Consider the following 24,998-nt stretch of genomic DNA (forward strand, 5'->3'; position numbering starts at 1 on the left):
TGGCACTTGCTAACAGCTCTGAACAAAACTATATTAAGGCAGTTATTATGGCACTCTTAGAACCAAGGTCATATTTGGTCCTTTCTTGTCGCAAGTGGTCTTTCCTTGCCCCCCATTACTGTTCAACTATACGATAAATAGCAATAGTCCCTGACCACTACTACACTGGGCTAGAGTAAAACACACCAGTAAATATATATATAGGCATCAAGACACAGGGGAAAGAATGATGATACGTTAGGTACTCGAATAGCATGATAAGTGTTGCCCTCTTGAAGGTGCACACCTGCAATTGATGTTTCTAGCAAGGTTTAGTAGGGTCTTTTCCATTTCCATGTTATAGGCACAGACTAGGAAGATGGTGACCACGTGTGCATAGAGTTCTTAGACATTTCTGAAGCTTTCCCTACCTAAAGTTGACTAATCTTTGTGGAGAATCAGACTCTGCAACCTTGGCCTGAATAGTATCATGTCAAACTCTCTGGAGAATTGGTCTACACTAGAAATGAATACATCCTCAGGACCATCATGAGTTTGCCATTAGACTCTCTACTTTTGTACAGTTAAGGAAAGGAAGAATGAAGCAATGATGAGAGTAGCTTTTGTAGTAGTTTGCAAAAAAGCACACAAAAGAGTAAGTGCCATATGATAGAAGGGAGCTTTGTCTTCCTTTCCACTGAAGCGTACGCTCTGCTTTGATGCTTTCGTTTTTGTTGGAGAAAATCCACAACCTGTTTTTGCACATGCAAGTCAATGGAGAGTATGAGGTGAACTCCGTGTGGGTCACAGTTTGGGTATCTATGAAGAAATTAGGGACTGAACTGAAGTTTTGAACTAAGTGTTTTCTCTGTGATATTTCCAATATATATCTTTTATCATATATACATATATTTGTGTGTGTGTGAGTCTCTACATCTCTGTGAGTGTGTCTGTTTGCATGTATTTATTTATTTTTCTATCCACATAAGGATTTTCTTGAAAATATCGAAGGAAGTTTACTTTCATCGGAACTCTATGAAAAATGGCTTGATGTTCTTGACGAAGTGACTGAGGAGGAGAAAATAAATGCAGCCCAGAGGTAATGATGCAATAATTACTCTACTCTGGTCATGGCTCAGAAATACAGCCAATATACTATTAGGAAAATATTGGCTTCCTTCTTGCCACTTTGACCACTAAAATAACATTCAATGCCAAATAGTTTCAATTCTTCACACCCACGGAGGCCAGTTTCAGAATACAGGCATGCCTTATGGCTATTATTGCTCTTCGTCTGACCTTATTAACGTGGACTCCTTAGCCATTGTACACCTTCTGAATATATGAAAATGGTAGACAAAAGTCAGTGGCCTAAGAGAGATGCCAGAGCATCAACAGCCCATGGTATAACCTTCAGTTTGTCAACATTCAACCGGAGTGGGTTAGCTCAGAAATTGAATTCGGTAAAACATATTTGTATACATTCATGCCTGGAACTCTGCTACAGCAGGTTGTATACTAGATCTAGTAAGATGTTCTCTGCTCTCTGTCTCTATACTTCCAGCAGCTAAGTGCAATGACTTGCCTTATTCAAAAGTACATCTTTCTGACTTTAGGCTTCTAGCTCAGCTGCCAAATGTGAATGTTGTTGTCTTGCGGTACCTTTTTGGAGTGTTATACAGCATTGAGCAAGAATCCTCACCCAACCAGATAACACCTTATGATTTATCAGTGTGTATAGCCCCAAGCATTCTTTGTCCACCTAATTCTGGCAGCTTGGAATTGGAAGAGAACTTCGTAAAAAAGGTAGGGAGAGCTCTCATATGTGTCCCCTGGGGTTTAGAATCCATGCTTTGAATCTGAAATGTGTAGTAGTAATTGGATGGATCAGTTCTGAAAAGTGCACATCTTCATAGGCTTCCTTGGAATGGCAGAGTTTGCTATCCTTCTCTGGTGGAATATGGGAAGGGGTGTTGTTAAAGTGGGAAACACAGAGCAGTTGAGTCACTTCTTTCCCATCCAGGAGATTCAATACTAGACTGACTAAACAAAAGAGAGAGAAGAGTGATGTAATATGGTAGAAAAGACCTGGGCTCTAGAGTTTGACAAGCCAAGGTTCAAATCTCAGCCTGATCCTTGAGGGGGGGAGCTTGTAAACTTGGGCGAAGGCATGGTTTCCTCATGACACAATGGTAACAAGACCTAGCTCCTGTTGTCGTTACTGGCACATCCTAGGTGTCTCGGGCACTATGAGCACCCATGGCTCCAAACACATTGGCTTTGCTCTGCAAGTTGTGGCTCATTTAGAAAAATACTTGGCTACTCTTTTGCCTCTGCTACATCAGACAGAAACTAGTGAGATATTCCAGAACATCCTAATGAAGCCACACATGCCTAATAAGATGGCAGCTTTTCCCCAAGCTCATGCCGAGAGCCAGCATTAGGCAAAGCAAGACCTGAGAAGGGACTGCAGTTAGACAGACAGACATGTTTTCTCCCCAGCCCTGTGAGTTTTTACTCAAAAAAAAAAAAAAAAAAAAAAAGAAAAGAAAAGAAAAGAAAAGAGAAAGAAAAAGAAAACATCAAAAAAAATCCACAGGAATATCCACATTCCAAAAAATATTCTTCCCTATTTAAGAAATGGATTTCATAGGATTTTGTCTATGCTTTATACATTTTAATCAGATATTATCCTAAGTTACAACCCAATATTTTCTGGAAGCAAAAGTTTACAAAATAAGTAAACTTTAAGAAGGTAGGTTACTTTGAAAGCTATCCTAGTTTTAAAGATGTAACCACTGGTATCACAATATTAGTTATTAAATGCCACAAATTAGGACTTTAGCCCACTGACTAGTAGTATTTTAAAATCTGTACTCAAAGTACAACAGAAAGTATCATTCTTTCTTATTTTATTAGAGAACTTGGGTTTCTATATATTTTTATCAACTCTGAAGTTTTCATAGAAGTCTTTCACATTTTTGGTTAGATCCAAGGTCTATAAACAAAATGTGACTTCTAACTCTTCCATATGAAAAAGAGCACCCCATTGTGTTCTTTTTGCATTACAGGCTTCTCTTATACAGTTTTTGTATGAAAATTGCCTCGGGATATTTGGAGAAGACATCACTTCTCTCTTGGGAGAGAATTCAAAGAGTTGTCATAACAATGAGAAGGCTGCAGGTACTGTGAATAGTTTAATAGGCTTTAGGGAGACACAGACAGCAAGGTTGCCAGGGGTCATGGCAGATACTTAGCCCTGTTCTGGAGCCCAGAGCATCCCCAGGGCAATGATTCCCAGCTGCTCCTTCTCTGAAGGCTGGCTAACAGGTCAAGGGAAGTTTTACACTGTTGGAGACCCAAGAAAGCATAGAAACTTCAAGACGTTTCTGGCAGTATTAGGAGATAGCATGGTATGATACAGTGTTTGGGATTTTTTTAAACACATTTTTAAATGGATCCCACATCTATATATATGATATATGTAGTTAAACATATAATGCATAATTATTTATTTCTACTTATAATATATAAATGTGCTCTGGTTGAAACCAGAGCACGGGACTTTTATTCCTGCTCCATCCTCTTTTTGATCAGTGGCTCTTGAGGCACCACAGGATTCCAGTGCTCTTTAAAATGAGTCGAAAAAAACCAGCATCATTGAGAGAAAGGACTTGACTTGATGTCAAACTACCTCTCTAGAGTACAAACTCCAGTGCCCCATTTATCAGCTATATGACCTTTTGCCAATTACTCTAGCTCGGTATCACTTTATTCATGCCTAAAATGTGGATAAAAATAATGTCTAAATCTTAGAAATGTTGTCAAGATTCAATAAGATAAAGGATGTAAAACACATTTCTAAATGGCAATGAATAGAACTAGGATACGTTCCCCTGGACTAGTGCGAGTATTATTGGAGCCTAGCTAATCACAGCTCATTGGCAACACCCCATTTTTTGTAAAACGGAGTTTAGATTCAGAACCTGGAGACACACATCATCAATCCCTCCATACTTTTGACATGTCTTCGTTTTACGACATATACCTCATTGTGTTGAGGGAAGCTTTTGGATAATCCGTGTCATCAGGAATTAAGATGAGTCAGTGCTGGTGTAAGACAAGTGTTTGTTTTTTGTGTCATCACTGACAGAAAAACAAACTGTTGAATCCAAGCCTGTGAGAGTGATAGTGATTTCCAAAAGAGCACAACTGCAGAATGCTACCAAGTCCCCATCTGGCATGGGTCCATCCACCTACATGTCTATAGTTTAGTAAGTCACTGAAGACTGGAATCTCCATAATGACCCTTGACACTTCCTCTTTATCTCTTTTTCCAATGAATGAGAAATGAACCCCTTCCAAGACCCAGCTATTTCCATTTAAAGTTTTTTCCTTGGTCCCATATATTCATATTGAGGAAATCTTCCCACAAATTATCTCCTCTTTCTTCAATGCCTATCATATCCTATGACATGGTTTTTGAATTGTATTGTACTGTGTTGTGTTGTATACTTTTATATGGATAATAAAAATCATTCCATAACCTAGTAGGTTAGACAACCATTTCTTTGGTTATGATTCACATAACACATCAGTGGAGGTTCATCTGAGCAGTTCTGGTCTCAGCTGAGGGAACTTGTGCACTTGCAGTTAGCCTGCAGCTCATCTGGAGCTAACCTAGGTGTTTGTGTATTGGCGCTGGCTCTCAATTGGTCCCCATGTCTTCAATAACGTAGGTTCTCCTCCTTTCATATGGTGGAGGAAGAGTTCCCAGAAGCAAGAGGGACTTTTCAAGAGTTAATGTGGGAGAGGAATGTGCAAAAGACCACGCCAAAGGTGGTGGTTTACAAGATGAGGAGGCATTATTTCTTGAGATCACACATCATAAAACTCACAGCAGCACCACTACCGCACATATCCTTTTCTTCACTGGCTTCTCATTCTCAGTTCTGTACACCAGCATTTCCTAAGGGGTATTCCAAGTAGGGTAGGAAGAATCTTTGAAATACTAACTCATTTTTTTACCTCAGGTATTCCTTCCCTCATCCTTCTTCCTGTCTTAAGCTGCCTTAAGAGGCAACTAAATCACCTCCTCGGGCATAGAAGCAAGAGTAGAATATGAGGAAAAGGGATCTCCATGTTGCTTATGAGTTTATCAGAGTTAGCTTTCTAGGAAACAAAAATGATTCGTGGCATAGAGTAGAAGATTTAGGTGGCAATCTCATGGGAAAAGCCAAAACCACAGGGTAGGAGTATAGGATATCTGCACCTTTCCATGGATAGAAACCTAAAGGAAGCAATAATTCCTGACAGAATAGCAAGCTGACATGTCCAGGAAAGATGGGGCACTCTATGTCCATGCAGTTTCTTATACCTCAACATGGAACAGATCAGTTAGTAAAAGTATCTCCATCAGTCCCAGAATAGTTGGGAGAAATAGAAAGCCACTGGGTGTGAAAGACATGCCTCAGCAACAGGAGTACACACCAACTTCCCAGGATCAGACAGCAATTTGGACACTTCAGCAGCTACTGTATACACCAATGACACAGAGCAACCAGATAAGTGGCACTTCACCAATTTACAGCCTCCCCAGCACCAGAAGACTCCAGAACATAGACACACTCATGGGGGCAATTAAGAAAACCTAAATCACTACCAGTCTCAGAACAGAGAATCAAACTAGGCATCAAGTGAACTATTTAAAACTACAGAACAGTACATTTCTGACTCATGCCAGTGTATAGACAGAGATTGCTATCAGTGCATATAGAATATATGATCCATGCATTGTTTTCTCTTTCCCAGGAAGGGTTCCCTTGTTAAATAGGTCTAGGAAATTCTTACTTTCCTTTTGGAAGTCAAATGCCCCAGTTTTCTTCCACATATATTTGACATTATTCCACCCTTTTGAAGTGACCCCTTTAATTAATCATCCTGGGAACATTTATTGCCTTGTGCAGAGTAGTGACCAGGTGTTTAAGGTTATTTGGTGAAATGTTGCTCATCTGTTTATCCTTCGACACCTTGGCTCATCTGTTGACTCTTAAAGAATTCAGTTATTTAAGCAATGTTAAGGTATCTTCAAAGGGAAACATTCTTTTGAGCAGTAGAAACTTTGAACTCAGCTTCTCACTGCTGATCAACTTTTCTTTGGAAAGTTCTTGCTTCAGTAGGGAATGTTGAGTAATTAAAAATCATCTCTGGAAACTGGTGGTCAATAAATGCATTCATAACCTCAGGATACCTTGTTTTCCTTATTCTATGTTCCCTTTCAAGCCTTGTGCTTGTGTGTAGGTTTATATATACATGTATGTTTGAGTGTGTGTGTGAGGAAGTGTGTTTCCACACTTCATTGTGGTTTAGGCTCTTTTCAGTAAATGTTCAACCTATTTAACCGAAAACATCATCTCTGGGTGGGTTGGTGTGGTATCACAAGGGAACACAGCCACCACATAGCCAGCATGTAATGACTATTTCCCTTGGACCCTGACTGCAGAAAGTCATCCTTGAAGATGGCCCAGAGCAGAGCAACAGAGAAGTAGGGTCAGGCAGATTGTGTCCTGAGAGGCAGATCCTTTAGATGTTAGAACTTGAGCACTCAGAAAGTCAAAGAGGAAATCAGGCTGAGGGGAGACTGGCTGTGAAAGCAGAGGATTACCACACTCAGTTTGATTTGCATACCAAATCCTTCTAGCCTTTAAAATCAGATCTGACACCTGAACCCACTGATCACTCCAATAGAAAACAAACATCTACAGGTTCAGTGTCTCCTGTTGCATTGCAAAGACAGTAACTGATGGCACAGGAAATACTGACCTTCAATCTGATCGAGTCTCAGATCAGTCTGAAGGATATGAGGAAGAACTCTTCAACACCATAACGATGCTGTTAGCCAACATCAGAACGTGGAGAGTTGTACACAACAAATGACTCCGTTTCCCTCCTCTAGCCACTACAATGAACATGCTGTATAATGGCAATGGTGAAAATAAGGCTAAGTGAATGAAAATACACTAACCTCCCTTCTTCCTTAGATTCAGGCCAGAAGACCACTAAAAGAAGTCTTTTCAGAAGGTTAGCCTTTTGGTGCTGCGGTGGTACTTGCTGGAACAACAAGTGCACAGCTGAGCCTTCTGCAGAACCCAGAGAGCGCTTTGGAGTTCCCTCTCGCGGATATCTGTAGTAATGACAACTTGCCCTTCCCAATTCTGGTAGGTCTCAGGCTGGTCTTTTATTGCCTTCCTGAGGAGGGGGACCTCAGGGAGGCCAAGTGTTCTCATGCAAACCTACCCCAAATGGGGAAATCAATAGACAGCCCCTGGCTGTGGCTGAGAAGCTTTGGTAGTGTCATTTGATTTAGCTACTGCAGAGTCATGAGGCCAATACAGCAGGACAACTTTTTGTCCATTCCACTTTTTCCCAGAGACCCATGTAGGCCTGTTTAGATCAGTCAAAATGGACTCTGTGTGCATGAATCATCTTCACATTTTCCCATTGTCTTCTGAACTCACAGTAGTCTCCGGTCTCTTTCAACTGAGTCTACCTAATCTAACAACTGAAAACATCTTACCTAAGCCTAAAGACTCATCCTGTGCCAAGTATGAATCCATGAATCCTAACAGAATATGTTAAATGACAGTCACAGAGGCATCTTCAAAAAATCAGCCAGTATAAAATCATGCAGAATCCTAAAGCAGAAACTAAATTCTGGGGACAGAGTTAACTTGGATAGTGAATCTGTTCTTGTGGTAGCATCTGTTTTAAAGGTGGAGACTTCTAGCTTTTTCTGCACATGAGTATGTGAAGCTGTGATCGGTGTCTTTCATTATGATTGCCCACGAACTGACATAGGCATAACTGATTAAGAACTTGACACACTGGAAAACAGTTCATGAAATCAAAATTTAAGGAAGCTGCTGTAGGAGTTAAAAGCCCCTTACATTAGAAATACTTTCTGTTTTCACCACACACTGCCCACCTGAAGACACCTTGCCAAATATAATACTACTATGACTACTAGTAATAATAATAATAATTAATAACAATATAATATCAGTCCATTCATCCCTAAAATGTGGATGAAAATAATGTCTAAATCTTAGAAATGTGGGATCCCTGGGTGGCGCAGCGGTTTGGGGCCTGCCTTTGGCCCAGGGCATGATCCTGGAGACCCGGGATCAAATCCCATATTGGGCTCCCGGTGCATGGAGCCTGCTTCTCCCTCTGCCTGTGTCTCTGCGCCTCTCTCTCTCTGTGACTATCATAAATAAATAAAAATTAAAAAAAATAAATCTTAGAAATGTTCTACAGATTAAATAAAATAATATATGTAAAATACATTTCTGAAAAAGCAGTTAATGGAACTAGGAGAAGTTTCCCTGAGACTAGTGTGAGTATTATTGGAGCCTCGCTAATCGCAGCTCACTGGCAACACCCAATTTTGTTAAACGGAGTTTAGATTCAGAACCTGGAGACACATATCCTCAATCCCTCCATACTTTTGACATGTCTTCATTTTTTCTTTAGTGTAATCCATATCATTAGGAATTAAGATGAGTCTAGTGTCATGTCTGACAGTATGCTGTTATAAGACAAATGTTTGTTTTTTATTTCATCAGTGACAGAAAAACCACCTGTTGAATCCAAGCCAGTGAGAGAGAGAGAGTGATTTCCAAAAAGGCACAACTGCAGAATGCTACCAAGTCCCCATCTGGCATGGGTCCATCCACCTACATGTCTACAGTTTACTAAGTCATTGAAGACTGGAATCTCCATAATGATACTTGACACTTCCTTTTTCTTTATTCTTCCCATGAGTGAAAAATGAACCCCTTCCACGATCCAGCTATTTCCATTTAAAGGTTTTTCATTGGTCCCATATATTCATATTGAGGAAATCTTCCCACAAATTATTTCCTCTATCTTCAATGCCTACCATATCTATCATATTACATAGTTTTGTATTGTGTTGTGTTGTATGTATTTATATGAATAATAATCATTCCATAACTCAGTAAGTTTGACAACCATTTCCTTTGGTTATGATTCACATAACACTTCAGTGGAGGCTCATCTGAGCAGTTCTGGTCTCAGCTGAGGTCACCAGTGCACTTGCAGTTAGCCTCAAGCTCCTCTGGAGCTTACCTAGGTGTCTATTGTTGCTGTCTCTCAATTGGTCCCCATGTCTTCAATAAGGTAGCTTCTCCTCCTTTCATATGGTGGAGGAAGAGTTCCCAGAAGCAAGAGGGACTTTTCAAGAGTTAATGTGGGAGAGGACTGTGCAAAGGACCACGCCAAAGGTGGTGGTTTATAAGACGAGGAGGCAATATTTCTTGAGACAACACATCATAAAACTCACAGCAGCACCAGTACCACACATATCCTTTCCTTCACTGGCTTTTCATCCTCAGTTCTCCACACCAGCATTTCCTAAGGGGTATTCCAAGCATGGTAGGTAGAATCTTTGAAATACTAACTCATTTTTTTACCTCAGGTGTTCCTTCCCTCATCCTTCTTCCTGTCTTAATCTGCTTACAAGGCAACTAAATCACCTCCTCAGGGCATAGAAGCAAGAGGAGAATATGAGGAAAATGGAGTTCTTTGTTGCTTATGAGTTTTACAGATTTAGCTTTCTAAGAAAAAAAATGATTTGTGACATAGAGTAGAAGATTTACGTGGCAATCTCATGGGAAAAGCCCAAAACCACTAGGCAGGTACATGGGATATCTGCACCATTCCTGGATGGAAACCAAAAGGAAGCAGAAATTCCTCACAGAATAGTGAGCTGACATGTCTAAGAGAGATGGGGCCCTCTACATCCACGCAGAGTTTCTTATACCTCAACATGGAACAGATCAGTTAGTAAAAGTATCTCCATCAGTCCCAGAATAGTATGGAAGAAATAGAAAGCCACTGGGTCTGAAAGACATGCCTCAGCAACAGGAGTACAGACCAATTTCCCAGGACCAGAGAATCAAACTAGACATCAAGTGAGCTATTTAGTACTACAGAACTGTACATTTCTTACACATGCCTGTGTATAGACTGAGAGTGGTATCAGTGCATATAGAATATATGATCCATGCATTGTTTTCCCTTTCCCAGAAAGGGTTCCCTTGTCAAATAGGTTTGGGAAGTTCATGCTTTCCTCTTGGAAGTCAAATGTGCCAGTTTATTCCACATTTAGTTGACATTATTTGACCCTTTCGAAGTGACCCCATTAATTAATGTTCCTTGGAATATTAATAAACATTTCTCTAAATTTATTTCTTAGGTCATAGTTTAACATTCCACTCCCTGCTTAGAAGCCATCAATGGATTTCAATAAATCTTTGGTGTTTTCCTTTTTTTGTCCAAAAAAAAAATCTCATCTTTAAAATCCTCCCCAATGCAGCCTGCTCTAGTAATTAGTATTGTCTTCATTCTTTCCCAGTGCAGATCCTTTAGTTTAGCTGGGTCAGACATATCCTTGGTTCCTGAACACAGCACACTCACTTTTCTACTATAATTCTCACCTCTTCTTGGACTCTGCATTGCCACACACTATGTAGGCTAGCCATTTGGGTTCTCCAATCCCAGTAATTTCACAAAGCCTTTCTGATCTCAATTTAATTTTTTCTTTATAAAATATGAGCACCTAACCCTACTAGACAGTGGCTCACATGCTGCTTTGACCATCAGGAATTATGCTGATGTGTTCATACGTTATACAGAAAATCCAAATTCCTGAGGTAAACAACTGTATCTTGTGTTAGTTTTATAGTACTTTTAAAGCCTGGCTAAATGTCTACTCAAAAAAATGTACGAATTAATATGTTCAATTTTCTAAGAGTATAGAGATTTTATAGAGACTGGTAGAAACTGCAAGTTTTAAAACATGAGGTTGAACACAGCACATGAAATTTTAGGGGGCGACAATAAGACATAGGTTTGAGTAATTGTTTTAGATATGACTTCACAGGCTGAGTCACATGTTCTTGGATAGACTATTTTTATTCATTATACAAACAACGTGATATTGGTGTGATATATTTGGGAATAATTGCATGTTTGTATGAAATTTAAATATCAACAATCCAGAATAAAAGGGGCAAAACACATAGCTGGGTAAGGCATCTGTGAGTTTTTAAACCAAGGAAGATATTGGAAAAAAAGGAAAGAAAGAAATTGACAAGAAGAGGAGATAGAAATACAAGGAGGTATAGAAAAGCTGAAACAACTAATTTGTCAATTGTGACTCATAGAAGAGATTTCTGACATAGGGAAATAGTTAATAAATGTTAGTTTTGCCCTCAGGATACTCCAGCATAATATCTCTGAGAACAGCAATTCATTTCTTAATTTTGAAGAAAAGATCCTGAGAACTCTGATAAACTGTAAAAGGATCTAACTGCATAATCTAGAATGAGTGACAGGCAATTAGGTGTTCCCCATTGGCCTTTACCATACCTGGGAGTAAGATGTGTGTAATCATTAGTTAATATGCACTTAGTGATACAGTTAAGGTTAAACATGTCTAAAAGTAAAATAAAGGTACTTAGAATGACTATCTTACTTTATTCCAGAAAGAAAGTTACTCACAGGCTACCAGTATAAGAAAACTATTTCTCAAAATTGGTGGATCAATTACCATGATGAATCTCTCTCTCTCTCTCTCTCTCCCTCTCTCTCTCTAATAACACTCAGTTTTTATTCATACGAGGAACATGTAAGAATTTGGTGAATGGAATATATACCAGTACAAGAAACCAGCTTTTTTTCAGAGAGCACTGAACAATGCCTTTTATATTTTTCTGTAATTCTTTCTATGCTAGTCGAATGGGCCAATAAATACTCTGAAGATTTATAGTGGATGGTGACTATTTTCCAGTTTTGTTTTGTTTTACTTCCCCATAGCATAACTGGTGCTACGAGCAAATTGGTTTCTTCATAGTCTTGGGCCTCAATGTCAGTATTAATTTAGTTGGCTTACTCTTTTAAAGAATGAAGTCATTCCTTTGTCAAATAAAAGAAACAAGTAGAAAAACCAAACTGCCAAAGGAAAATTGTAATTTCTTAAAGTGGATAAGGAGAACCTGCTTTATAAGAATGGGAGGTTTTCCAAAATGTAAAAGTATAAAACTAGTTGGGAAATAAATAAACAAAACAAAGCAACACCATCCTCAGGATAATAATTATCTCTGTGCAAGGAAAGACTAGGATTAGGAGAAAGGGGAAAGAAAGAAACTCCAAGCACACATACATCAATTTAAATTCTTGGAAGATTTAAAAATGCTTACACTTCACCATGTGCTTCATACTTCTGAAGAACATGTTGTAGGCAACTTGATCATATAAATATCTACCACATACCCATGCATACACAAACGCACACATTGAATTGTATATGTAAACATACAGAACACTGTTAAATGAGTAAGTAAACAAACGACAGAAATTTTAAGATTTTGTATTTATTCATAAGATACCGATAGACAGAGGCAGAGACACAGAGGGAGGAACAGGCTCCTCACAGGGAGCCAGATGCGGGACTCGATCCCCACACCAGGATCATACCCTGAGCCAAAGGCAGGCAGATGCTCAATCGCTGAGTCACCCAGAGGTCCCTAAAGTACAGAAATTCTTAGCATTCAGCAATTTTATCTGTGATTCCTCTGTATTGATGATCTGGTTCACTCAGTCCAAGTGGCTGAACAGTAGTACTCCATTATATGATGATACATTTATGTGTGTACACATCTAGTCAAACTTTCTAGAGGCTTACCTAGTTTATTAGCTTTCAAAGAAATTGATTTTTTAAATCATCTCCATAAATGTTTTTCCCAGGCTTATTAATTTGTGTTTTGTTTTTATAATTCTGTTGCTTCAACTTTCTTACTCCTTTGATTTCTTCATCTAGCTTCTTGGATTAAATGCTAGCTAATTGTAGTAAATATATTTAAGACTATTCATAACTTCTAAGTATTGCTTTAGCTATACCTCTCAAATTTATTTTTAATATTTTAGTTTGTTGATAAAACCATTACAGTTTATGATTTTCCTTGTGAAGTCTTTTTTAACCTAGTCATTATTTAAGCTTTTGGTTTTTTTTTTTTTTTCAGATTTTCTAACCTGTAGGATTTTAATTACTAGCTGTAATAGTTAATTTCTAATTAAACTGCACTGTAATCAGATAATATGGTTTGAATAACTATGACTCTTTGTGACTGAGAGTGTACAGTTAATTTTATAAATATTTAAAATGTTGCATGCACGCTTTAGAAGAATGTGTATTCTCTGTTGTATTCTCTTTTGAGTGCAGGGATATGGAAACTCACAATTATGTCATACGTGTTACTCAAATTCTCTATATATTCTCCAAATGTGCAGTTTCTGAGAGAGGTGTTAAATTTTGCCATTATGCTTCTGTGAGCTTTTTTTAAAATTTTTATTTATTTGTAATAATCACAGAGAGAGAGAGAGAGAGAGAGAGGCAGAGACATAGGCAGAGGGAGAAGCAGGCTCCATGCACCGGGAGCCCAATGTGGGACTCGATCCCGGGTCTCCAGGATCGCACCCTGGGCCAAAGGCAGGCGCCAAACCACTGTGCCCCCCAGGGATCCCTCTGTGAGCTTTTCACTTTTATTTTGTAATTCTGAGTTTTCGTAGTTGCTGGCTTTTGGTGTTTTATGGTTTATGTCTATATTATTAGGCACATACAAATTTATAATTTCTATAGCCTTTTCATGAATTATAAATTATAACTTATTTGCTTTATTCGCATTAATGCTTCAACTTCATACTCACCTTTGACAGATATTGTTGCACTAGCTTTTTTTTTTTTGGTTCATATATGCTTAGTCTATTTCTTTTTTTTCTTTTTATATTTTCTGTTTTAGGTTGTGTGTGTAGATGTGTCCCCTGTAAGCAGCATATAACTGATTTTTTATATCCACACTGATAATTTCTGATATTTATTAAAGCGATTTAATCTATTACATTTATTGTCATTATAGTGTATTTCGAGTTATACTGACAAACCATATTTTGTATTTTTATTTCATCAAAGATTTCTCCTGGTTCCTTTTTTCTTCTTTCCTAAGTTTTGTTAGATTCATAAATCATATTTTTGTATCCTCTGTGTCAATTTTTATTTATATTAGAATTTCTTAGCTATTATGTCTTTGACCACTTTTTCCAATATTCCTCTATTATCTCTTACTAGAATCCATTAAAATTTTATGAAACAATGATTCTCAAAGAACACTCGATACGAACAACCTTTTCACTTTTCCTCTTTGTACTGCATCCTGGGTAAAATTCTCAGTTCTTTTTTCCAGTTTAATTCCTTAACCTTGGTCATTCTAGAGTCTATTCTTTTACTTTCATATTTTTTCTTTTTTCCACACCTATATGTTTTCTGGGATTACTAATCAGATCTTTTTCCTATTCATACAATTTTATATTTTTTCAATAAAGATCATTTCAGGGGCACATGAGTAGCTCAGTCGGTTGAGTATACAATTCTTGATTTCAGCTCAGGTCATGAGATGGAGCCCCCACATGGGGCTCCTCACTGGGCGGGGAGTCTGCTTGAGATACCTTCTCTCCTTCTCTCCTTCCCTGCTCTCTCTCGCTCATGTGCTCTCTCTTCATTAAATAAAAATCTTTAAAAAGGTCATTTCATTCATTTTCCCCTCTGATTTTGGTACCAAGAAGTAGGTCTTACTGTGACAAATACCTAAAAATGCCAAAGCAGCTTTAGAACCGGGTAAGGGGGAAGGATGTAGAAGTTTGGAGGGCCACACTGGGAAAAGCCCACATTGCTGTGAAGGAACTATTGGTAGAAATAATAGATGTTGAAGGCGATTCTGGTAAGAGTTCAGAAATAAAAGCAAGAGCTTCAGAGATAGACTCTATCTTCTTAGAGAATACATAACTAATCAGAAACAGATTGTTCGAAATATGGATGTTGAAGATTTTTCTGTGAGATCTCAGATGGAAATAAGGAACGTGTTATTGGAAACCATAAAAAAGGAGAACCTTGTCATGAAATGGCAAAAACTTGTCTTAATGAGTGTTCCAGTATTTTGTGGAAGTTTGAACTTGGAACAATAAAATCGGATATTTATCTGAGTAGATTGCTCAGGAAAGTTTTAAAGGAGCTTGTTTCCTCCTGACTCCTTATACTAAAATGCAAGAAGATAGAAATGAGTTGAAGAAGGTATTAAGCACAGAGAAGTCAGGACTCAAAGATGTGGAAAATTCTCAAGTTTCCTAATTTCTCAGTTTGTCATTTCTGCTCTAGCACTTGTGCTCATGCTCTTGCTACCCCTAGACAGTTCCCTTCTTGTCCTCTTCCCATCCATGTCCGACCTATAGAGTCAGCTTCCCAACAAAGTCTGTCTTGATTTGATCAGCCATGTTGGCATTTTCTCTTGTGAATTTCTGTAGCCTTATAATCATTTTCCTGTGATTTTTGTGACATGTAGTCTTTAAGGCACGTTTCATTTTTTAATTTTACATTTTCTGAAATTGAAATTTCAATTTTACTCTTTTGTCTGTGTATATATCTATATCTTTTTCAGCAATTCTCTGTTTACCCATCAAATGCTTTTTATGGATAACACATATGTAATCCACGGGTTCTAGAATATGAGGAAATAGAAAATGTGACTTCTGAATGGTTCTCAGGTGGTTCTCCATGGCACGTACCAGAGCAGGGCTAGAGCAGTGGGAAATTTAAGCAAATCAGTGGAGCCTTGCTCTGGTCACTCCACAGCCTTGAACAAGCAGCTCAACGCTTTTTTTATACTTTTTGCTTTATTATTTTATTTTTGGGTCTGAGCAAAAAGTTTTGTGAACCCAAAAATATTGGTATAAATGTGTAGTATGTTTTAGCTTTGTCTCTCTTAGGAGAACACAGGCTTCTGCACCCAAAGAGACTGGCACAGTTATGTCTAGATAATTGGGTCAGCTTATTCTTGATTGGTTTGTGTGCAAACATGCAGACTACATCCATAGTCATCACTCCTCTTAAACTTTCAAACATCTCTGAGCCAATCTCCTAAATGTTAGTTCCCTTCTAACATTTTCCTTAAAAAAAATGGTGCCTCAGGCCACCCAGAATGAACACAAATTTTATAGCATTAATAGTTCTTTGCAGACAGCAAATTTTAGATTTCTTTCCAAAGCACATGAATGGATTTTAAGAAAATCTGTAAATGGCTATAATTTAAGAAGAAAGTATTATCCTTAAGAGAACATTATAAATTGGAGGGCAAAACAACCACAACTTTTATCTAGAAACTTGTTATCTTCTACCTCTGCCCCTTCTCCTGCATGCTCTCAATCAATCAATCAATAAAATCTTTATTTCAAAACAGGAAATGGGCTCACACAATTGTGGAGTCTGGCAAGTCTCAAATCTTTGTGTATTGTGAAAGAGAGTGGTCTAGTTTCATTCTTCTGCATGTGGATGTCCAATTTTCCCAGCACCATTTATTGAAGAGACTGTCTTTCTTCCAATGGATAGTCTTTCCTAATTTATCGAATATTAGTTGGCCATAAAGTTCAGGGTCCACTTCTGGGTTCTCTATTCTGTTCCATTGAACTATGTATCCAGGTTTTTTTTTATGTGTCTGCTTTTGTGCCGGTACCACACTGTCTTGATGACCACAGCTTTGTAGTACAACCTGAAATCTGGCATTGTGATGCCCCCAGATATGTTTTTTTTTTTAATTCCCCTGGCTATTCAGGGTCTTTTCTGATTCCACACAAATCATAAAATAATTTGTTTTAACTCTCTGAAGAAAGTCCATGGTATTTTGATAGGGATTGCATTAAACGTGTAAATTGCCCTGGGTAACATTGACATTTTCACAATCTTAATTCTGCCAATCCATGAGCATGGAATATTTTTCCATCTCTTTGTGTCTTCCTCAATTTCTTTCAGAAGTGTTCTATAGTTTTTAGGGTATAGATCCTTTACCTCTTTGGTTAGGTTTATTCCTAGGTATCTGATGCTTTTGGGTGCAATTGTAAATGGGATTGACTCCTTAATTTCTCTTTCTTCAGTCTCATTGTTAGTGTATAGAAATGCCATTGATTTCTGGGCATTGATTTTGTATCCTGCCACGCTACCCAATTGCTGTATGAGATCTAACAATCTTGGGGTGGAGGCTTTTGGGTTTTCTATGTAGAGTATGATGTCATCAGCAAAGAGGGAGAGTTTGACTTCTTCTTTGTCAATTTGAATGCCTTTAATGCCTTTTTTTTTGTCTGATTGCTGAGGCTAGGACTTCCAATACTATGTTGAATAGCAGTGGTGAGAGTGGACATCCCTGTCTGGTTCCGGATCTTAGGGGAAAGGCTCCCAGTGCCTCCCCATGGAGAATGATATTTGCTGTGGGCTTTTCGTAAATGGCTTTTAAGATGTCGAGGAAAGTTCCCTCTATCCCTACACTCTGAAGAATTTTGATCAGGAATGGATGCTGTATTTTGTCAAATGCTTTCTCTGCATCTAATGAGAGGATCCTATGGTTCTTGGTTTTTCTCTTGCTGATATGATGAATCACATTGTTTGTTTTACGAGTGTTGAACCAGCCTTGCGTCCCGGGGATAAATCCTACTTGGTCGTGGTGAATAATTTTCTTAATGTGCTGTTGGATCCTATTGGCTAGCATCTTGTTGAGAATTTTTGCATCCATGTTCATCAGGGATATTGGTCTGTAATTCTCCTTTTTGGTGGGGTCTTTTCTGGTTTTGGAATTAAGGTGATGCTGGCCTCATAGAACGAACTTGGAAGTACTCCATCTCTTTCTATCTTTCCAAACAGCTTTAGTAGAATAGGTATGATTTCTTCTTTAAACATTTGATAGAATTCCCCTGGGAAGCCATCTGGCCCTGGACTCTTGTGTCTTGGGAGGTTTTTTTTCCATGTCTTTGTGTCTTCCTCAATTTCTTTCAGAAGTGTTCTATAGTTTTTAGGGTATAGATCCTTTACCTCTTTGGTTAGGTTTCTTCCTAGGTATCTTATGCTTTTGGGTGCAATTGTAAATGGAATTGACTCCTTAATTTCTCTTTCTTCAGTCTCATTGTTAGTGTATAGAAATGTCATTGATTTCTGGGCATTGATTTTGTATCCTGTCACGCTGCCAAATTGCTGTATGAGTTCTAGCAATCTTGGGGTGGAGGCGTGTGGGAAATATCAGAAAGTGAGACAGAACATAAAGACTCCTAACTCTGGGAAACGAACTAGGGGTGGTGGAAGGGGAGGTGGGCGGGGGTTGATGGTGAATGTGTGATGGGCACTCAGGGGGGCACTTGACGGGATGAGCACTGGCTGTTATTCTGTATGTTGGTAAATTGAACACCAATAAAAAATACATTTATTATAAAAATAAAAAAATTAAAAAAAAACTTCTGATGTAAAATAGAGCAAAAATGCTCTGGGAACACAATATGCTCTCTAATCGCTTGTCTATAAAATAGCCACTGTGTTCTCTGTGACATAATCTTATTCTAAAGTTTCTTGGCCTGTCGAGATTGATAATTTACCTAAGTAAAATAGTTGAGGTATACTTTTTTTTTTCCTGTGAAGAGTACCTGTTTCCTAGGATCAAATCACATGTTTTCTGTGTAACAGAGTTTTCTTTTTATTCTCTTGTCTTTTCTGTTGACTTTTTTCCATGTCAGATTTTTTTTTGTAAGATACTTTAAAGATTACTGTCTTTGCCTGAGCCCCTCAGAGAAAGATAGCATATATGTTAGTGATTTGTGATTGTTGTTTTTTATTTATGGACTTAGTTTTTTGCCTAATATAGTATCTCATTCCTAGGAATCCTATTAAATTGTTTCCTTGCTGTGTGTCTGATTATTAGCTATTATTAAAACCATCAGAGACCATTTTAGTGGCACCTGGATGGCTCAGTTGGTTAAGCATTTGACTCCTGATTTCACCTCAGGTCATAATCTCATGGATTGTGAGATCCAGCCCTGAGTAGGATTCCACACTCAGCAGGGAATCTGCTTCTCTCCTTCTTGCTCTCCCTCTTCCCCTCCATTTTTTCTCTCTCACAAATAAATAAATAAATCTTTTTTAAAAGGAAAGAAAAGAAACATTTACATTTGTTTGAAACTTCACTTTTTAATACGACCTGATGAATGTGCCATAAATATGAAATTAACTTATATTGCACAGTTCACTCTTTTGAATACACCTGTCATTTTTCTGCTTCACATAAATATCCTTGATTAAAAGATGCTTTATTTTTACCAAGGGAATAATTTAAAAAGTATTATTTTGCTTAAGTCATTGTATCAGCCAACTTTTGCCAAGAAGACTGCTCAAACAAATAACCTTAAAGTCTTAGTGGTTTATAGCAACAAAGATTTAGCTCTTGTCCATGCAAGTGTGGGGTACAGGAGGCTGTGCCTCTTTCCAGCATTTGGTTCCACTTGATGTGTAAAGGAACAACACTTACAAGAGACATGCATTTTTCTGGCAGAAGGGAAAGAACAGTCACCCAAACATGACGACTCTTGAAGCATTCTCTTGGACATGATTCACTTTGCTTCCAGGCACATTTCATGTGCCAATACAAGTCACTTGGTCGAGCCTGATATAGTACACACCTCCTACACACACACACACCACTCTGGGCTAGATCACAACTTGGTACAGTCCCCCCTCCTGGGTTGGGAGTAAATAAATAGGAATGCAATGCTCTGTTACAGTTAGGTCTTTCTTATTTTTTACTAATAAACTTATTTTTTATTGGTGTTCAATTTGCCAACATACAGAATAACACCCAGTGTTCATTTTAAAGATTTTTTGTATTGTTAGGGGAGTATTAATGATATATTTTGTGAATTTTACTGTGGAAATAATTTTTTCCTGATATTTTTCAGCTTTATATTTTGAACTCTGTAGAACTGATGTTAATATACAGGTTGAGGTTGAATTAGGATTTTTGTAAGGAAGAATTAAGTGAAAGGATATTACATATGGAATTCTTACTTCCTACTTCATTATATTTTATTTTCTCCACTGTATAACTTGTCTCCTACTTCTATTGATAATTGAGTAGGAGTTCAAACTTTCCTCATCCATACTGCTATAGTTTCAGTTTGTAACTTTAGGAATTTTGAAGATTATTTCCTACTCTATTGATTAGTCATTAGTCAATTTGGCTGGATAATCTGACACTATCTTCTACCGTTTCAATACACTAAATTATGCCTTTGCCAATTTCATAGTCATATGTTTTTTTTTTTTACAGCACCCACATGTGGACAGCAGTCTGCCAACAAGTAAAGAGAAACCAAGTTAAGTCACAGACAGGTGCAGCTGAAATACCAAATCACCCATTGCCTTTTCTAGAGTTATATTTACTTGTGCACAGTGGGGACTATATTTCCTTACAAAACAAGAGATAGTTACATTTGCTGTTTTGAAATAGCAGAACTGAACCTCAAATGCATGAGATCATGAAATCTTAGTGGGGTATGGTACTTGAAAAGGGACAGTGGGCAAGTTGTCAGAGAAAGTGGAGATTTGTGAGTGATGCTGGATGTTGGAAGGAGATAGGAAATTTGAAAAGTAGATACATCTAGATATCCAGGAGTAAATGTTTTGTGATAGTGATAGAATCAGAAAGAATTAGACTGGAAGGCATTGTGAGTTTATTTGGTCTTAGCTATTGCCACAATACAGAAGCAGTTCCATTGGTAAAAGCTTATCAAATGGTGGCTTACATGATCCTGTGTAATTTCAGAGAAGTCCCCTCCCCCAATCTTCCAAGATTGTGTATTCCACTTTTTCACTGTCATACCCCACTTAAGTGTTTTTCTTAATTCCATACCAACTGTCCTTTTCATAGGGTGAGGTCTGAGAGGGGCAGCAATGATCACATCATCCTGTATATGCATTTCTCTTTAACTTCATTAAAGCTCTTGGGAAAGATGTTATTTCACCTGTGATTGAATCTACTTCTGAAAGGGATGAGATTATAAAGTCTACCTACACTATTTTACAGATTAAGTGAAAGAGTTTCAAAGATGATGAGACTCACCCAAGGTGAAATGGCCCACATGGGAAATCCAAAGCCAGAAGAACAATCTTGTCTCCTAATTAAGTGTTCTTACTTTGTATATGACATATAAGTGGCTATTTCATGAGTATATTAATATCAGATGTACATAACAGAATATAAGTTTTTTTCCTGCTCATAAGATTGAGGTAGCATAGTAAATAATAGGTGTCTGGCCAAAGAAAGGAAATTATTTTGTGAGTCATTGAAAATTAAGCAGAAGAAATAAAAGAAATATATGAGGACAAATTCCCTTTAGCCCTTAAATGCATTGGGTTGTTTTAGCCTCCTTTAAGAAATGTTTTATCCAGGAAAATTGAAAGCTATATAGATGAACTCATTCTATTTCACTCCTGAGTTCACTATGCCAGTTCTTCTCATGGTTCTAGTTCTAGACTGGCTCTAGGATTTGGTAAGTGTGAGCTTTACAATTGTTTATCATCGCTTAGTCTCAATTCCCCCATCGGTAAAATGTGCACAGCTTGGAGGTGTTCTTCTGGGAGATGGACCCAGATTTTTTTGGATTTTTTAATCCAGAATTACTCTTTTAGGTAGGTGCTATTGATCCTATTTTGTAGATAAGGTAATAAATGAAGTTAAGATAAACTTTCCTGAGGATACATTGCTAATAAGTTGTATACCAGAATCCCAAGTCAGGTCTGTCTGATTCCAAGGCAGAGTCTCTCCACCCAGTGTACTTGGAAATGCACTTGACATTTTCATCCATCTCTCAGAAGGTGAAAATCTGATAAAGTACGTGATATTTTTAGAAAATTGCCAAGTGCTATATTGATGTGAGGTATTGTTGTTTCTTTTATGTGTTCTTAGCCACTTATTGGAAAATAGCAGTACGATCCAAGGCATAAATAAGTTTTATATTTTCTGCTTTACGGATGAGGAAATTGAGGCCCATGGGATAAGGAAGGATATCTACATAGGCAGAAAGTAGCAGAGTAGTGTCAGTTCCTAGTCTATTTCTAAAGCCCATCATCCAGTCTCTCTCCTTATTCCTCTCTAGACCTGAGTTTTTATTCTGGCATAGGGGCTGATTCCATCACTATGTACTGATCCTGTGTTGGAACTTCCCAATCAGCTAAGACACTCTAGCGAGGTAAGAGTAGGTTACTAATATGGAAAGAGGTAATGACATTGATGATAATATTTTTTAAAGACTATATGCATACACATAATCATTCAAACTTCATGACAGTTGGATATAACACTATATGGTGGCCCTTCCATACTTTATGAATTCAGAAATGGTCATCGTGGTGCATTAGGATTTTGGCAGAGCACCCGCCTCAAGAGAATACTCTGCAGCAGCTCTACCATAAGGCACTATGTCCAATTTTCCTGTTGAATCATTCCAGCCAGGTTACTTACTACATTTTTCTGGGCTTGTTCATCTTCATTTCCTAAGTTTGTTAAAAAAAAACCCTAACAATTAGGATATTCAGAGAAGCTCTTGTATGTGTAAATTTGCCTGTAAATCTGAATTCTGTATGAGATGTTACTACCAAAATGATGAATCTAATAAAACTGTAAGCCACCATGATTTTTTTGTGTCATTCAGAGAAACAGATCAACATTCTCCTGTACTTTACTTATTTGAATAGATTATCAGTCCAAAGGAAGAGCTTTGCAAGTAGTTTGTTACTAAAATGATTTATTTTTTGGTTGGGAATTATAAATGACTCTGTGTAGATTTGTTGAAGAATAGTAGTTAATTTTAAAAATGGCTGAATTTGGGTTATCCGGGTGGCTCATTTGGTTAAGCTTCTGCCTTCAACTCAGGTCAAGATCCCAAGGTCCTGGGATCAAACAACACATGAGTTCTCTGCTCAACAGGGAGTCTGCTTCTCCTTCTCCCTCTGCTCACCCCCAGCTCATGCTTGTTCTCTCTTGTTCTTTCCATCTCAAATAAATAAATAAAATCTTTTTTTAAAAATGAGTTGATTAATATTCTTTGGCACATGAGTGAAGGACCACATGAAAATATGTTGAAATATACAGAGAAGATATAGATTCAAAGCAAAAATCTGTAGTTAGTGTTTTATTTTGAACCTTAAGAAGAATTATTATTATTTTTCAACAGGAAATTTTCCTTTCTCTCTTTTTTAAAGATTTTACTTACTTATTCATGAGAGACACACAGAGAGAGGCAGAGACATAGGCAGAGGGAGAAACCGGCTCCATGCAGAGAGCCCAATGCAGGAGTCGATCCCAGGACTCCAGGATCATGCCCTAAGCTAAAGACAGACACTCAACCACTGCTGAGCCACCCAGGCATCCCAAGAATTATCATTAAATAGAGTAACATCTGTGAATGCTTGAGGGAAAACTGTAGTACCCTGGACTCACCCTTAAACCTTTTACTCTCATACTGCATGTACATTCTGTCAGGAAATAGCATCTGCTTTCTCTTCAGATCATACTGATTACTTCTCCCCATCTCCACTATTCCCCTGTCATAATATTCCCAAGTCATCACTATCTGTGACCTGGCTTATTGTAATAGCCTACTACCAAAGTCAAGTAAAGGAAAATATCAGTAAACTTTTATTTATTTATTTATTTATTTATTTATTTATTTATTTATTTATTTAGGAAACTTTTATTAATAAGTGTTTTTCTTCTATAGACACAAGCATTTTAATATGCTTTTTTTTACTATTCATTATTTGTCAAATGTTGAGCAACTGTATGAGTACAGCTACTGCTGTGGGCAACACATGGTAATTCTTGTTTGTTGCCTTGAGGAAATTATCTTTGGGAAAATGATATAAACACATATTAGAATCTCACTGATCATATGAATTAAATGACAAAAAAACACTGAAATGGATTATAAGTAACCAATAAAATTAAGACATTTTATATAGAAAAACTCCTGGAACCTACATGCATTTAGTAGATTAGATATGGAGAAGGATACAAATGAACTGTGCCTCAGATGATGATGATGATGAAGCGTTGTAAGAGAGGCCAGGTGGCATCTTTGCAGTTGTACTAAGGCAGGAACGAGTCCAGTGTTTTTGAGAGGAAGTATACCAATTGGACTGAAAAATAAGATGTAGGTTCTTTTGAAGGATATTTGAAGATGAGAGGACAAACTGAGTTCAGATTATGGGAGTCTATTTGATAAGCTGTTGAAGCCATATTTGGGTTATGGCTGGTTCTGCCTATTGAGAGTCCTGAGCTGGGACTAGAGATTGGGGGATGCACCCAGTAAATATTATTGGTAGGAAATCATAAGTAGAGTTAAGAATGTGGTTTTGGAGAACATGATGGGTATAATTAGGGTAACCAAAAATTCTGTTTTGCTCAGAACTCTTTTTAGTTTTAACTCTGAAAGCCCCGTGATCTGGGAAACTCTTCAGTTGCAGACAAAGCAGATGGCTGGTCACTTTAGATATAGTTCAGACAAGTGGTTGGGATCAGAGGTTCAAACCAGAGTGATGCATTAGTATGTTAACAAGTGAACAGTGCGTGACAACAGAAATCCAAAGCAATTCAGAGTTCTGGGAGGCAGTCGGTGGAATTGAATTATATTTTGGCTGAGATCAATTTGGCCAAATGAAATTTAGTCAAAAGCAGCATTGTCAGAGCAACTTTATTTGACAGTTGTGTTGAAATAAATTTGAAAATAAAATGAATATTTTAACCACAGGCTTTCAAGCTTTACATAATAATACTACTACTACTAATAATAATAATATAATAATAATAATTAGTAATAATAATAGCGACTACCATTCACAAATGCTCATCATGTGCCAAGCACCTTATTCCTTAAAATCAGTCTATGAGATAAGCACTGTTATTTTCTCCATCTTGCAAATGAAGAAACTGGTGGTTTGAGAGATGAAGCTGTTTGCAGTTACACAGCCAATTAATCATAGAAAGAGACATTGAACCCTAGTCCACCCAAAGCCTGTGCTG

At 37.7% G+C, this 24,998-nt stretch overlaps 1 protein-coding gene across 4 annotated transcripts in view; it reads left to right on the top strand.

The window, feature by feature from the left end:
* Positions 1–22,883, top strand: part of LOC119878404 (rho GTPase-activating protein 20-like) — a 37,873-nt gene extending 14,990 nt beyond the window's left edge. Inside the window, exons 9-14 of one of the 4 annotated variants that reach the window (XR_005386832.1) lie at positions 969–1,078; positions 1,596–1,785; positions 3,051–3,162; positions 7,020–7,196; positions 8,604–9,435; positions 11,550–11,837. Coding sequence is in view for 3 of the 4 variants with exons in the window: in XM_038589043.1 (XP_038444971.1) it covers positions 969–1,078; positions 1,596–1,785; positions 3,051–3,162; positions 7,020–7,168 (561 nt within the window). In the remaining variant the exon portion in view is untranslated. Of the gene's footprint in view, positions 1–968; positions 1,079–1,595; positions 1,786–3,050; positions 3,163–7,019; positions 7,197–8,603; positions 11,838–20,246 lie in introns of those variants that run through there. The other 3 variants (XM_038589043.1, XM_038589042.1, XM_038589044.1) reach the window with 3 other exon arrangements.
* Positions 22,884–24,998: the final 2,115 nt, after the last annotated feature.

This window comes from Canis lupus, unplaced genomic scaffold, assembly GCF_011100685.1.
Source record: "Canis lupus familiaris isolate Mischka breed German Shepherd unplaced genomic scaffold, alternate assembly UU_Cfam_GSD_1.0 chrUn_S1580H1769, whole genome shotgun sequence".
Lineage (NCBI taxonomy): Eukaryota > Metazoa > Chordata > Mammalia > Carnivora > Canidae > Canis > Canis lupus.